Source organism: Acomys minous (genome assembly GCF_964271855.1).
Source record: "Acomys minous genome assembly, chromosome: 7".
In the NCBI taxonomy this organism is placed as follows: domain Eukaryota; kingdom Metazoa; phylum Chordata; class Mammalia; order Rodentia; family Muridae; genus Acomys; species Acomys minous.
Window position 1 is genome coordinate 43,157,617 of NC_140488.1, and position 12,799 is coordinate 43,170,415.

General features: G+C 37.1%; 1 protein-coding gene across 3 annotated transcripts; it reads right to left on the reverse strand.

Annotated features, from left to right (window-relative positions):
• Nucleotides 1-824: 824 nt before the first annotated feature.
• Nucleotides 825-8,380, reverse strand: NXT2 (nuclear transport factor 2 like export factor 2). 3 transcript variants are annotated; one of them, XM_084788426.1, is made up of 5 exons: nt 8,233-8,380; nt 6,958-7,042; nt 5,823-5,909; nt 3,609-3,753; nt 825-2,864 (listed from the first exon to the last, which is right to left on the reverse strand). In XM_084788426.1, exons 1-5 carry the CDS (start codon nt 8,322-8,324, stop codon nt 2,683-2,685), a joined length of 591 nt encoding a protein of 196 aa, XP_084644552.1. In that variant the 5' UTR covers nt 8,325-8,380; the 3' UTR covers nt 825-2,682. The 3 variants fall into 3 exon arrangements, with proteins under 3 accessions (XP_084644552.1, XP_084644551.1, XP_084644553.1); XM_084788425.1 differs by having other exon boundaries at nt 6,958-7,045; XM_084788427.1 differs by lacking the exons at nt 6,958-7,042; nt 8,233-8,380 and adding an exon at nt 6,779-6,837.
• Between the last annotated feature and the right edge of the window lie 4,419 nt (nt 8,381-12,799).

Sequence of the window (12,799 nt, forward strand, 5' to 3'; positions counted from 1 at the left end):
ACCCAGTTATGCTCCAGACACAGAACAATGAATGTATGTGTATAAAATGTGGTGGGCCAGACCTAAGATCATTTACTGAAAACAGTGAGGCACTGAAAGCAGTGCCCATTTCACCTGCTACAAGTGTTGAAAGCCACATAGGGAGATATTGCGCTATGGTTTTGCATACCATACTGAGTCAATCCAGCCAAGGAACAAGTTCCCCCCTGTTCAAGGCTTCTGTACACAATTAAGACAAAAGTTCCTTGTTCCTTTTTGATATCACATTTGTTGTGCTGTTCAATAAACAGAGGATAGCCTTTGTTCAAGAAGCTCCTGTTCAATGAGATCGGGAGAGATCAGAAGTGCTCTGTGCAAATCAGGACAACTCTTGTGTAAATACCACCAGGGATTAGTTTCTCTTATTTTGCACCAGCTCTTAATCACTGAGTCTTCTCACCAGAGACTATTGACATTTTTTATGTAATTATTAAAGGCAAAGGAATAAATATTTCTGGAACACAATTGTATTTCTGTTTCAGTGCTTACTGAATGTGATATTTTAGCTATTTTCTCCAGGTTAAGAGTTCCAACTTCTCACCCTAAACATCACTGGTACTTCAAATAGTTGATTCTTTGCAATGTGAATGTTTGGTAGGAAAAGAGGGAAAATAAGATGGAGTGTAGAAATGACTACGAAAAAAAGTCCCAAGTTATCTACTACTGTTTTCAACATTTTAACGTGTGTCTTTTTTTTTTAATTGAGAAGGCTTATTAAGAACAGGTTCCTATTCTGGGACCTTAAATACAATACCAAAAACACCTTAAGAAATACTTGAGAAAACTTGTGAAAATGAAATTTTTATTCTATTTTTCAAGTTATAAAAATATGAACATGTCAAAAATACACTTTAGTCCATATATGAGTAGTTCCAGCCATTTAAAAGTCATACAGATTATGGAGTTATAGAGTATGGATTAAGTAATTCATAACAGTTCAGTTCTGTTATTGCTAATTATACACATGTTTGAGATTGTTCTCCACCAATAAAAAGGTCAGTACTTGGGCATTTTAATTGTTTCTGCTGAGGATGTAGTCAAGAAAAAATAAGTACTCAATAAATACTCAAAATAAGAGTAAGAGCACTCTGAATAGACTAGAATGTTAAGTTTTGATAAACACTGAAATAAGCCATGCTTTTAAATATCAGTTCCATCCCCCCGTATTTCATTTAACTTTAATAATACATTAATTACCAGTACCGTGTGTATTTTTGGGCCAAAGTGAATTACTAGTTTTAAAATTGAGTGATAAAAATTTATTTTTCATTGTACTAGCATATTCATCTTAAATATTTAAAAATTGTGAAGAGTTTTAAAGTTTAACTAAAACCTAAAAAGCTATGTTTTCTGTCTTCAGAAGCTAAGACATAAAGTTGATGAGATTCTTCCTTTGAAGTTTATCATGAAGACATTTTCTCTGTTTTCTGGTTTTTTTTTAAACTATAGGCAGAAATGTTTTAATATTTTTTTAACCAGTGCCACGCAAAAACAAATAATAAGTTTAAAGACTTCATTTTAAATAATAGGTAATACAGTTGACAGTACACAAACCAGAAGGGAAAATACTTCATGTGGTTGGTGGGTAACACACAGCAGTCTTTGGGCAAAAAAGTTGATACAGAAGACTTAAGGAGTTCAGGGTGTCCAGAGGCAGCAGTTACTGCTGATCTCGTACTCTTAAGCTCTTGAATAAATTGGGATAAATACTGGAAAGAAGTATGAAGGGAAGTAAAAAGATCTAAAAATCCAATTCTTAGAATAAAAGCAAATTTAGGAACATTTGGCAAGAATTCCTAGGGACTCTAGGATGCAAATTCTAAAGCTAAGTTATACTTCCAGGAGGTGGAAACCAAGTACTGACTTGACCATTTGATTACCTTTCTCATTTATAGGTTCAGTCTTAGATTTCTACATTTTTCACTCCATATTCCACACTAAAGTTTTTATTTTCACTACCATTTACCACATAAATATAGTGAACTGAAGCTGTCAAGAATGTTTCAAACTTGTTACTGCCACTAAATGCACCCAATACTCAAGTATCAACCAAGAACATTTTTTGCCCATCTATTTGATTACCTTATTTCAAAAGGAAACATGTCACTCTAAGAAGACAATATGTACCATAAAACACGTACATGTAATTCAAATACATCAGAACACTATTGTAAAACTAAGTTGAACTAACTTCAAAATCTATACTTATATATTAAAACTGCATTGCCAGTGTTAATCGTAAATAGGCATGTGCTTCATTGAAAAACATTATCCTAATAACTTCCTCCTACAGAGCTTTGTTGTGCTATCTCGTAGACAGTATTACAAAAGGATTCCATTTGTGTAATAGATTGGGTTCACAGTGAGCATTTTAGTACCTAGATCGTGTTTAATATTACCTTGAGAATGACAGTAGCAGAACGTATGCATAAGGCGGGTAAAAAACTATCTTTAAAGCTCTTAAGGGCAATAATCCAAACTGGCAGCTGGTCTAGCAAATGTACTGCTAGGAATAAAAAAATATTACATACATTTAGTTTTAGCACATACTACTTTATAGTACACTTTGCAATGAAACATATTAATTCACATTCAACTTCTCTTGCTGGAACTAATGGACCACTAGAATGGGCTTTTGCTCCTTTAAATACTAGCCCAATCCTGAAAGCGGAAGCAATCACTTGCGATCTTCCACACAGTGCAGTTAGGAGTGCTCTGCGCAGTCAGCAGGAAGTTTTGGTTGAAGAAGTGCTGCTGGTTTCCATCAAACTTCACAGCCCCACTGGTCACGACAAGAACTGTAGTCTGGGACTGGGTAGCTTTCTCTTTAGCAACATAAATAGGAGAACTATGTCAACGTGCATGTCTAAATAGGCTTATGGTCTAATGTTAAAGTTTTTTCATAAATGTTCTGTACTTTGAGCCGGCATGCCAAAGTTAAAAGTTGAATATTTAAATATAAAATAAAATATAAATTAAAAAAAATATATATATAAAGATGATTTTCAGTCCAGAAAGTTTTGTAGGGTACTCTCAAGTTTCAAAATAAATATTCTAAATCTAACATGACCATTTGTTTCCTACATTTCATTATATATCTAACATCATTTGTAGTTTGCTTCTGAAACCTTCCTCAGGAAATAAAAGGGGAAATGTCATTATAAACAACTAGTTAAGATAGTAAGTACCCCATCTAGAGGTAAATATAGTACACTGCATCAATCTGCTCTGAATCGAGTCATTCTGTCACAGAATACAGTTCTCCAAAATTTTAAAAGACACTCAACCACATTAATCTATGATACAGCATACATTATCTTTTCTGTACGCATTCTCCTTTTCATTAACAAAAAGAAAAATCACAATCTCCCAAACTCTGGTGGTTCTCCAGGGTGAAAAGCACCTAAAAGAAGACCCAAAACCCGACTGTATAAATTATGTTTTGTGACACTTAACTTTCTCAAATAAGCAAATATACCTACTATTAAACATTACTGCTGCTTTGGGTGTAAATCTTAGTGTTTACTAACAGAAAATAAAGGAGATACTTTTAAAGATCGTGATCTTACCATGAACTGGTTGGCAATCTAACATGTTGATCTGGAATTCGCTCGAAGGTAGCATCTCAAAAAAATCAGCAAGGGCTTCCACCCCTGTTACAACATTTCCATTCCAGATCAGAGTGGCCTTGTCCAAATACAGCCTGGTAAGTGCCTAAACATAAAAGAAAACTTTTAGAGGAGCTTTCCTTCCATAAACAGTTTCTAGAAATTCATTAAAAGAGTATAGCTAATACGTAAACATTTTTATAAGTCAGTTTCTGACTCTACTTCTTTTGCTCCCTTGCTACTGGAAAATAATGTGACCATGATGTCTATCTTGCCTTACGTAGGTACTATCCAACTCTATAAACGCAGAAATTTGTTTATGTCTAGTATTTCCACTTTAGTTTCAAGGGGAAATTTGCATCACTCAAATAGTAAGAGGTTTAACGTTTTGCTATTTTAAGATGAATTAAGAGATCACAAATCCCAAGCACATGCAGACTCAAACCAGTTTTAGTTTCTCTTTTCCAATGCTCAGAATTAAGTTGTCAATTAAGCCCCAATACACTCTAATGACTAAATCCATGTGAGTCACTTGATGCCTTTATATGTTAGGAAGAGTTCGTTTTTTATTATTGGCATTCTAAGTTCGAAAGAATCAGAAGCACCTAAAGTAGTGTGTTTGACGGTAAGTGTGATCAGGTTCAGACGAGACAGACTCCAACAGCTTTAACTCTTTTGGGCCAAGTGACACATTACTCTTTTATTATCCAAGTTAAATTGGGTTAAAAGGATCACACATACCATCTCTTCCACATAATGAACTATGCGACCTCCTTTTACTTTTACACCCTGTATCCCAGGCTAGCCTCAAACCCAGGATCTTGTCTCAGCCTCCTAAATACACAATTACAGGTTTGCACCACCAGGGGCTTGGCTATGTTGTGCCCTTTCCTTTTACTTTATTTATCCTAGGAGAATATGGGGGTGACTTTAGCTGAGCCTACTAGCCATAGGGAGAAATGGAGACTGAGAGGCCATGTCCTAGCCAGGCAGGACTTCCAGTGGAGGGAAAAGAACACCAATCCACCCAAAATTTACCCTTCCTATAAGCTGTGCAGGAGCAGAGATTGAGGGAATGGACAACCAATGACTGGCTCAACGTGAGACCCACTCCCAGGGGAGAGAGCCAACCCTTAACACTATTAATGACACTCTGCTATGCTTGCAGACAGGAGCCTAGCATAACTTGTCCTCTGAGAGGCTCCACCCAGCAGCAGATTGAAACAGATGCTGAGACCCACAGCCAAACATCAGGCAGAGCTTAGGGAGTCTTGTGGAAGACCTTGTTGGGGGGAGAATAGAGGGAGGGACCCAGAGGGGACAGGAGATACTCAAGAAGACCATCAGAGCTAACTAACCTATGCCCATGGGGGCTCACAGAGACTGAAGCACCAACCAAAGACCATGCACAAATTGGACCTAGGTCCCCTACACATATGTAGCTGATGGGCAGCTTGGTCTTCATGTGGGTCCCTAGCAGGTGGAGTGAGAGCTGTCCCTGACATGGACTTTATTGTCTGCTTTTGGATCACTTTCCCCTAGCTGGGATGCCTTATTTGGCCTCAGTGAAGGAGGATACGCTTAGTCCTGATGGGACTTGATGTGCTGGGGTGGGTTGGCTCACCTTTTCTGAGGAGAAGGGGAGGGGGAAAAAGAGGAAGATGGCAGGAGGGTGGGACCAGGAGGAGAGGAGGGAGGGGGCTCTGATTGGGATATAAAGTGAATAAATAAATTAAAAGGAAAAGTTGGGATTTTTGCCTAAGAGCATGGTACTAGGTAAAGTAATACCTTATCATATCCTCTATAAGCAACTCAAGTTTTTTCCCTTTTTATATATATTTTTATTTAAAACAATTTTTAAATTTAAATATATTTTATCATATTCTTTCCCTCCCCCATGTCATTCCAGATCCTCTCCCAAGCCTCCTAACTTTAGTTTCTCAAAATGCCTACACAAAAACCTAATACAACAACCCAACAAAACAATACCAAAACGGAAAACAAACAACAAACCCACCAAACTGTAACCAAATAAAAGCAAATTTTAAGGAACTTGGGCATTGTAATTACTTACAATAAATGGTATTTACACACACACACACACACACACACACACACACACACACACACACAAATAGTATTTAAACAAAGAGCAATAGAGATTATCAAACTCACATGTCTTCTTTTATCCATTGTCTCATAGTAAATATTGACAAATTCTTCAGCAGCTCTACATGCCTGATCTACATAAGTTTTAAAATCCTAGAAGAAGATTTTCAGTAAGGTAAATTATAATTTCACTCAACCTCCAAAAGCACAAATAGGCAACAAAAATTGTTGATTCATATTCATCACTATAAAGCTGCATGCCAAATCTACTCCTATCATACAAATTTGAGTATTTTAAAGGTTAAGGCACAAATTTCAGCTTTAAAAAATTGCTGCTAGTTTTAGGTGTATGTCTTTGGAACATATTCATCTCCCATTTATTTTCACTCTTCACATATAAATCTGGGCTTTTTGGAAAGAAAGAAAAGGAAAACTCACTATTATGAAACATTCACCTACAAAAGGACACCATAAAAAAATTGTAACTCAGGAGTGCCTGGAGAGAAGACCCTAGGTGTGAGGGGTGAGCAGTTATTGACTATGCTAGGAAAGTACTTACTTGTCAATTCATGAGCAAGCTCAGAAGTGACTAATTTTTTTTTAAAGGTCAAGTACGACGTGAAAGCCTAAGCAGGCTCACTTAGAAATTTTTCATACATTATATAAACATTCACTGGTGTTTGGAAATGAATTGCACAAACCAAGAAACGAAAACTCCTCAGAGCCCTTCTCAAAAAGGGATGCCTGATTAAGTAGCTTTTTGCCCCCACCCTTTTACCAAGACAGTCCTATTCTTTGAATTAAATATAATCTTCTATTTTGGGTTGTGAGCCTAGCCTTTAAAGGCTGAGCGATCTCTCCAGCCAAGGCCACACAGAACCCGTCTTGAAAAACCAAAACAACAACAAAAATTTAAAAATAAAATAAAATAATCGCCTTTCTTTTTTTTAAAGGATCAGGCGCCCCAGTAAACCATAGGTAATTGAGCTCGCCCAGGCTTCCAAATGCTGCTATCCACCCACCTGCTGGTCTTTCCCAGGACCAGGGGGCGGGCAGAGGAAGCGAGCCCCGCCCCAGGGGCTGGCGGGCCAGACCCTGATTCGCCACTTGCTCACGTGTCCAAGCCCCGCTCGTGCCTCCCCCTCCCTTCTGCCGCCGCAGAGCCCCAGCTCCTCAGCACCTCTCGGTGTCGCGCACTTACCACAGCTGTGGCCATTGGGGACCTTGCAACGGTTTGCTCCGACAGCGGAGATTTCCCAGCCTCCTCACGCTTCTGGCTCCGTTGACTGCTGAAGGATGAAATGTTTAGCAAGAAAACGAAACCCGCCATAGGCACAGAATTTTCATCCCGCTTGTTCTCTCCCGGAAGTAGCTCAGTCCGGTGTTAAAATCACACGTGCTCCAACTTTAAGCAGCGGTTCCCTTCAGTTCCGACTGATCCCGCCCATGCATTTTAATTATTTGCAAACTGTTTGCTTTATATAAAAGAGAATGAAAAGCTTAAAAAAAAAAAACACCAAAACCAAAAATACAGAAACAAACAAACAAAAAATAACCAGCCAGTTAAAAAAAAACCACAAACACAAAACACCTTGTTTTTGTAATCTTAACATACAAAATGCATCTCAGTTTTCCAGCTACCTGCCTTTGCACAAGTTAAAATTAAAGAGTCCAACTATATAAGGGGATGTCTTTTCCCCAGGAGGTGGGCCCAAAACTTGAAGGCCAACTAGAAATGGGAAAAGCTAGGCCACTAGCCAATAGGAAAGAGGGCAGAACTTGTAAAAAGGCACACAAATGGCAGACTGCATGAGGTGGGCCCGAAACTTGAAGGCCAACTAGAAACAGGAAAAGCTAGGCCACTAGCCAATAGGAAAGAGGGCAGAACTTTTGAAAAGGCACATAACCAGCGACTATTGGAGAGACTGAAAACTGTTTAAAGTTCTAGAATGTTCTCCATTCTGAGCCTCAGCCACTAACGATTCCGTTGGATGCCTGAAATTTCCCACTGTTTTAAACACAAGTATTTTATTGATTCCCTCCACTCTGAGGGGATTAAATGACAAGTAACGCCCCCATCCTCTACAGTGTAGATTTCCATAGCTTATTTAAAACTACCTGATGAGAAACGGTTAGGTAGTGATCACAAGCACTTTCCTAAGCATTTTACCCATATTCAATTATTTATGATAACTATGAGGTGAATGTTTTATCATCACATTCTATATTTTAAAAGGTTGTTAAACAGTGACTAGGATTTAAGCTGAAGTATGAAAATGCCCCAATACACTGGTTTCAGTACTCCGGCGCAGCGTAGGGCAGCGCGGGGTAGCGCGGGGCGGCACGAGGCGGCGCGGGGCAGCGCGAGGCGGTGTGGCGCGGGGCGGCGCGGGGCGGCGCGGGGCGGCGCCATTTCATCTCAAAGCGGTCATTGCCAGACTTCTAACTTTTGAATCAAATATTTCTATAAACTTACTATCTGTGGCTTTGTTGTGGATCCTCATAGGAACAGCCAGGTCTTCCATAACTTTTGTCCCCATGGGACCAGTTATTACCAAATCTTTTCATACTTTGTTGAGCTCTCACGACCCACGACTGTACAACAGCCGCTTTCGTCTCCAAGTGTTGCTACGCAACGCGCGCAGTTCAGCTCCAGTTACTTCCGGTGTTCCTGCTATGATGCTCTCATACTTTATTGATTACTTCCGGGGCAGACACTCCCCCGTGATGCTCTACTGTCGTTCATATGCTAATTAGTTATGGTTTTGTATCCTTGGTTCTACCTTTTTATGGACCTGGATTATATATACGGAGTATTTATAATAGTGAAAATGAGAATGTTCTTCGTGTTTCTCAGACTCTCAAGTCCAAAACTTCAAACTGATTTTTCTCCAGTGTATCTCTAATATATATTTTTATGCACCTGTGCATGGATCTTTGGATTTTTTAAAATAATGTTTGGTTCATTTCTTATTGTTTATTCCTTCAACAAATCATTTACTGTGGAGCACCTCTAGTCATTATGCAAAGCTCTAGCTGCAAAGCAGTGAACGTGAACGGAGCAGACATATCCTTACAAAAGCATACAGACTAACAGGAACGGCGAACAAGCAAGTGTTAACAAGTTTTAAAGGAATTCAAAGTAATGACTTCTAAGTAGCTTTTTTTGGTCAATCTCTTAAACATTTTCTACCTCATCTTCTCTCCGTGTTTCTGCTTTTCTAACACTTCTTGCCCTTTCCTTCTTCCGTCCCTAACTCCCCGTACCCCCTTACCTCTTCTATTTAAGTGTAATCAGCCTATCCCTATTCCACAGTTCTAATATTTAAAGCCTACTTTGACGTGGTTTTAATTTATTTTCCCAGAATTCTCCCCCAAATTTAAGAAAGGCCAGTAAACTACATTTTTCCACAAAATGATTCCCATTCACTATTATATTGGCGTTGGCTTTTCTTTAATAATAGAAGTTTTTTTTGTGTGATTTCATTCAATCCTCACAAAACACGGAGACCTAACTATTAATATTATCTATATTTTTAAGAATTGGAGATGAAACTCAAAGAGAAAAAAACAAAACTTTTGCTAGTATGAAACAGCTTGGCCTGGAGAGATGGCTCAGTGGTTAAGCTTCGCTCTTGCAAAGAGCCTCATTCAGCTTGCAACTGTCAGTAACTCCAGTTCTAGGAGACCAAATTCATCTTCTGGCCTTTTCTGGTATCAGCATACATGTGATGCATCTACATATATTACCCAACATAACAATATCCTGGTTTCCATTCTGGGGTTAACACATCTTTAAAATATACAGGCTGATTTATTCAGCAGGTTTTTTCTGTTATCTAATGTCTCCTTGCAGCCGTTGTTCCTTTTTCATTAGTATTTTAAAAATTTAAGTTAATAAAGCACTGTGTAATGTCTCTGGGAGCCTTTATTACTCCTTTCTGTTTATTAAGCATATATTTTAAAGTGAGATTAGTTCTTTCTATAACTGCTTGTCTTGTAGGATTGTGTGGTATACCTGTAATACACTTTATATTGTAATATCTAAAAAAACCTGTGTGATTTTAATAGGGACATATACTGGTGCATTATCAGTCTTAATTTGTACAGGTATACCAAAATAGCTATAACATCTAATAAATGTGCAATTACAGAATCATCCTTTTCAGAACGTAAAGCAGTTGCCCATTGAAATTTTGGATATGAATCTATGGTATGATGTACATACTTAAAATTTCCAAACTCTGCAAAATGATACACATCCATTTGCCAAATTTCATTTCTTTGAGTACCTTTTGGGTTATTTCCTGCAGGTAACCAAGTTTGAATATATAAAGGACAAGTAGGACATGGCCTTATAATTTCCTTAGGTTGTTGCCAAGTGATAGAAAATTTCTTCTTTAAACTTTTGCTGTTAACATGGTGTTTTTTTTTTTTTTTATGAAACTCTGAAGCCTCAAACACATTTCCTATCAATAAGTGATCAATTTCATCATTACCTTGTTCTAGAGGGCCTGGTAGACACATATGAGATCATATATGTGTTATATATAATGGATGATTTCTATTTCTGATACCTTGTTGTACTTGAATAAAGAGTGAAGTTAAGTCAGAATCACCCTGAATTAGATCAGCAGTTTTGATATGCAAAACAATTCTTTCAGGATATTCAGAGTCAGTTACTATATTAAGAGATTCTTGAAAATCTGATAACACCATCAGAATTGAATATAATTCTGATTTTTTAACTGAATCATAGGGACTCTCAACCACATTACTTATATTTTCTGACTTATAACCTGTGTGTTTTTTTTTGATTCATTGTTATCTGTGCAAAATGTAGCAGCAGCACCAGAAATTGGAATCCTCTTTACTATATGAGGGAGAATACAATTAGTTTTGTTTGTTTGTTCATTTTTTTTTAATTGAAGTTGCTTGCCTTTTGGGTATCTGTTGTTAATGTCTCCAAAAAAAATCACTCCAAGTTCTCTGCCAATGTTCAGTGTTCATTGTCTAAGGCAATCTCAGCATTAATAAAAGATACCACAATTTCTGTTGGATCTGTTCTGGTTAATTGACGAAGTCTCACTTTTCCTTTCCGAATCAATTCAGAAATATTTTCTAATTAGGTCTTAAATTTTTTACTCTGTGTATGCACAAAAATATCTATTCTAAGATAATATCTTCTCTCTGAATAAAAATTCCCATGAGAGAATGAGTAGAAGGCAAAATATCCAAAATATAATCTAGCTTTGGATCCAAATGATCCATGTGCACATCCTATAATTTCTTTTCTACCAAAGCCAATTCTCTCTCAGCCTCAGCTGATAATTTTCTTGGACTACTTAAGTCCTTATCACCTTATAAGGTTTGAAATAAATTACTCAACTTGAATAATTAACCTAATTATGGACTATAGCCAGCTAATATCGCGCAGCAATTTCTGAAAAGCATTAAGAGTTAGTAATTAGTTTTCCCTGATTTATCTTTTTGTGGTCTATTTTCTGTAGGCTCATTTTTTTTTATCCTAGATAATTAATAGAATCTCCTCTTTGTATTTTCTGGGAGGAAACTGTAATCCCCAACAAAGCAAAGTTCTATTTATTTTACCAAAAATCTTTTGTAACATACTCATATCTGAATCAGCCAATAAGATATCATCTATATAATGCTAAATTATGGATTGAAGAAATTTCTTACAAATTATTTCCAATGGCTGGAGCACAAAATATTGGCACAAGGTAGGACTGTTTAACATTTTTTTGTGGTAAAACTTTCCAATGATATCTCTATTGGGCAGCTTCTATTAAAGGTAGGTACTGAGAATACAAACCTCTCCCTATCAATGTTAATGTAAAGAAGTCATGAAAAATCAGTCCTTCAAATCACTATAATCAGCCATTTCTTAGGTAACATGGAAGGCAATGGGATTCTAGATTGTAAAGATCCCATTGGGTGAATACATTTATTAATTGCTCCAAGACTGTTAACATCCTCCTTTTGCCAGATTTCTTTTTGATGACAAATACAAGAGAATTCTATGGACTGGTAGATTCCTCAATATGTTGGTCATTTAGGTGCTACTGTACAAGCTGTTCTAGTACCTGTAAGTTTTCTTTTTTCATAGGCCATTGATCCACCCATACAGGCTTGTCAGCCATTTTAAAGGTAGGGCAGTTGGCTGAAAGGCTAACACCTGCCATATCCTGCTTATGGACAACCTGGATAGTCTTTGACTGTTCTTGATAATACCTTTTAATATTTTTCTCAGAAGCATTCTTTATTTTATAGGTTGTTTCTGAGATTGGAGGAATGTTAAACTGTGTTTTCTATTGTTGAAACAAATCATGTTGCTATAAATTCATGGCTATATTAGCCACATATAATTTTTCTTTAATTTTCGTATTTGTCCTTCTGGCTCTGTATACTCAATCCAGCTTGCAATTTGTTTTACCTGAGATAACATTCCAATCCATAGAAGCTGAATATTTACTTCCTGAAGAGGCCAATCTGGGTGCTAAGATTTGGGGAAAATTATTGTTACATCTGCTTCTATGTGTACTAAACCTTCAATTCCAATGCCATTTATTTTTACTTTTATCTTATGTCTCTGATCATTTATAGCAGTTTGCCAATATGTTTGTTTTGTAGCCGTTCTTGAATTTTTTGTTTTATCTATTGAAGCTGTTCTGTCCTTAATTATATCCAGAACAGTGTTGTTTAAACAACAAGCACTAAATCTTTTAATTGCTCTGTGGATGAGTTTCTCCTAAGCTGACAGGGAATGATTGAGTCGAATTTGATATTGAGTCCTGCTGCAGGCTCCCTCAGGCATTTCCCAAAGGCAAAAGGGTTACCTTGCGTATCTCTTGTTGATCTTAACTCATAAATCCAATGCCTGCCCTTTCCACACCTTTTGCATACTCCAGAAGTCTGGGACCTTATTTTGGGATTATCTCTAGAAAAACCATTGTTTCTAAGAAAGGCTTGCCTACAATCATTTTTCTTTTTATTTATTTATTTATTTATTTTTATGTATACGA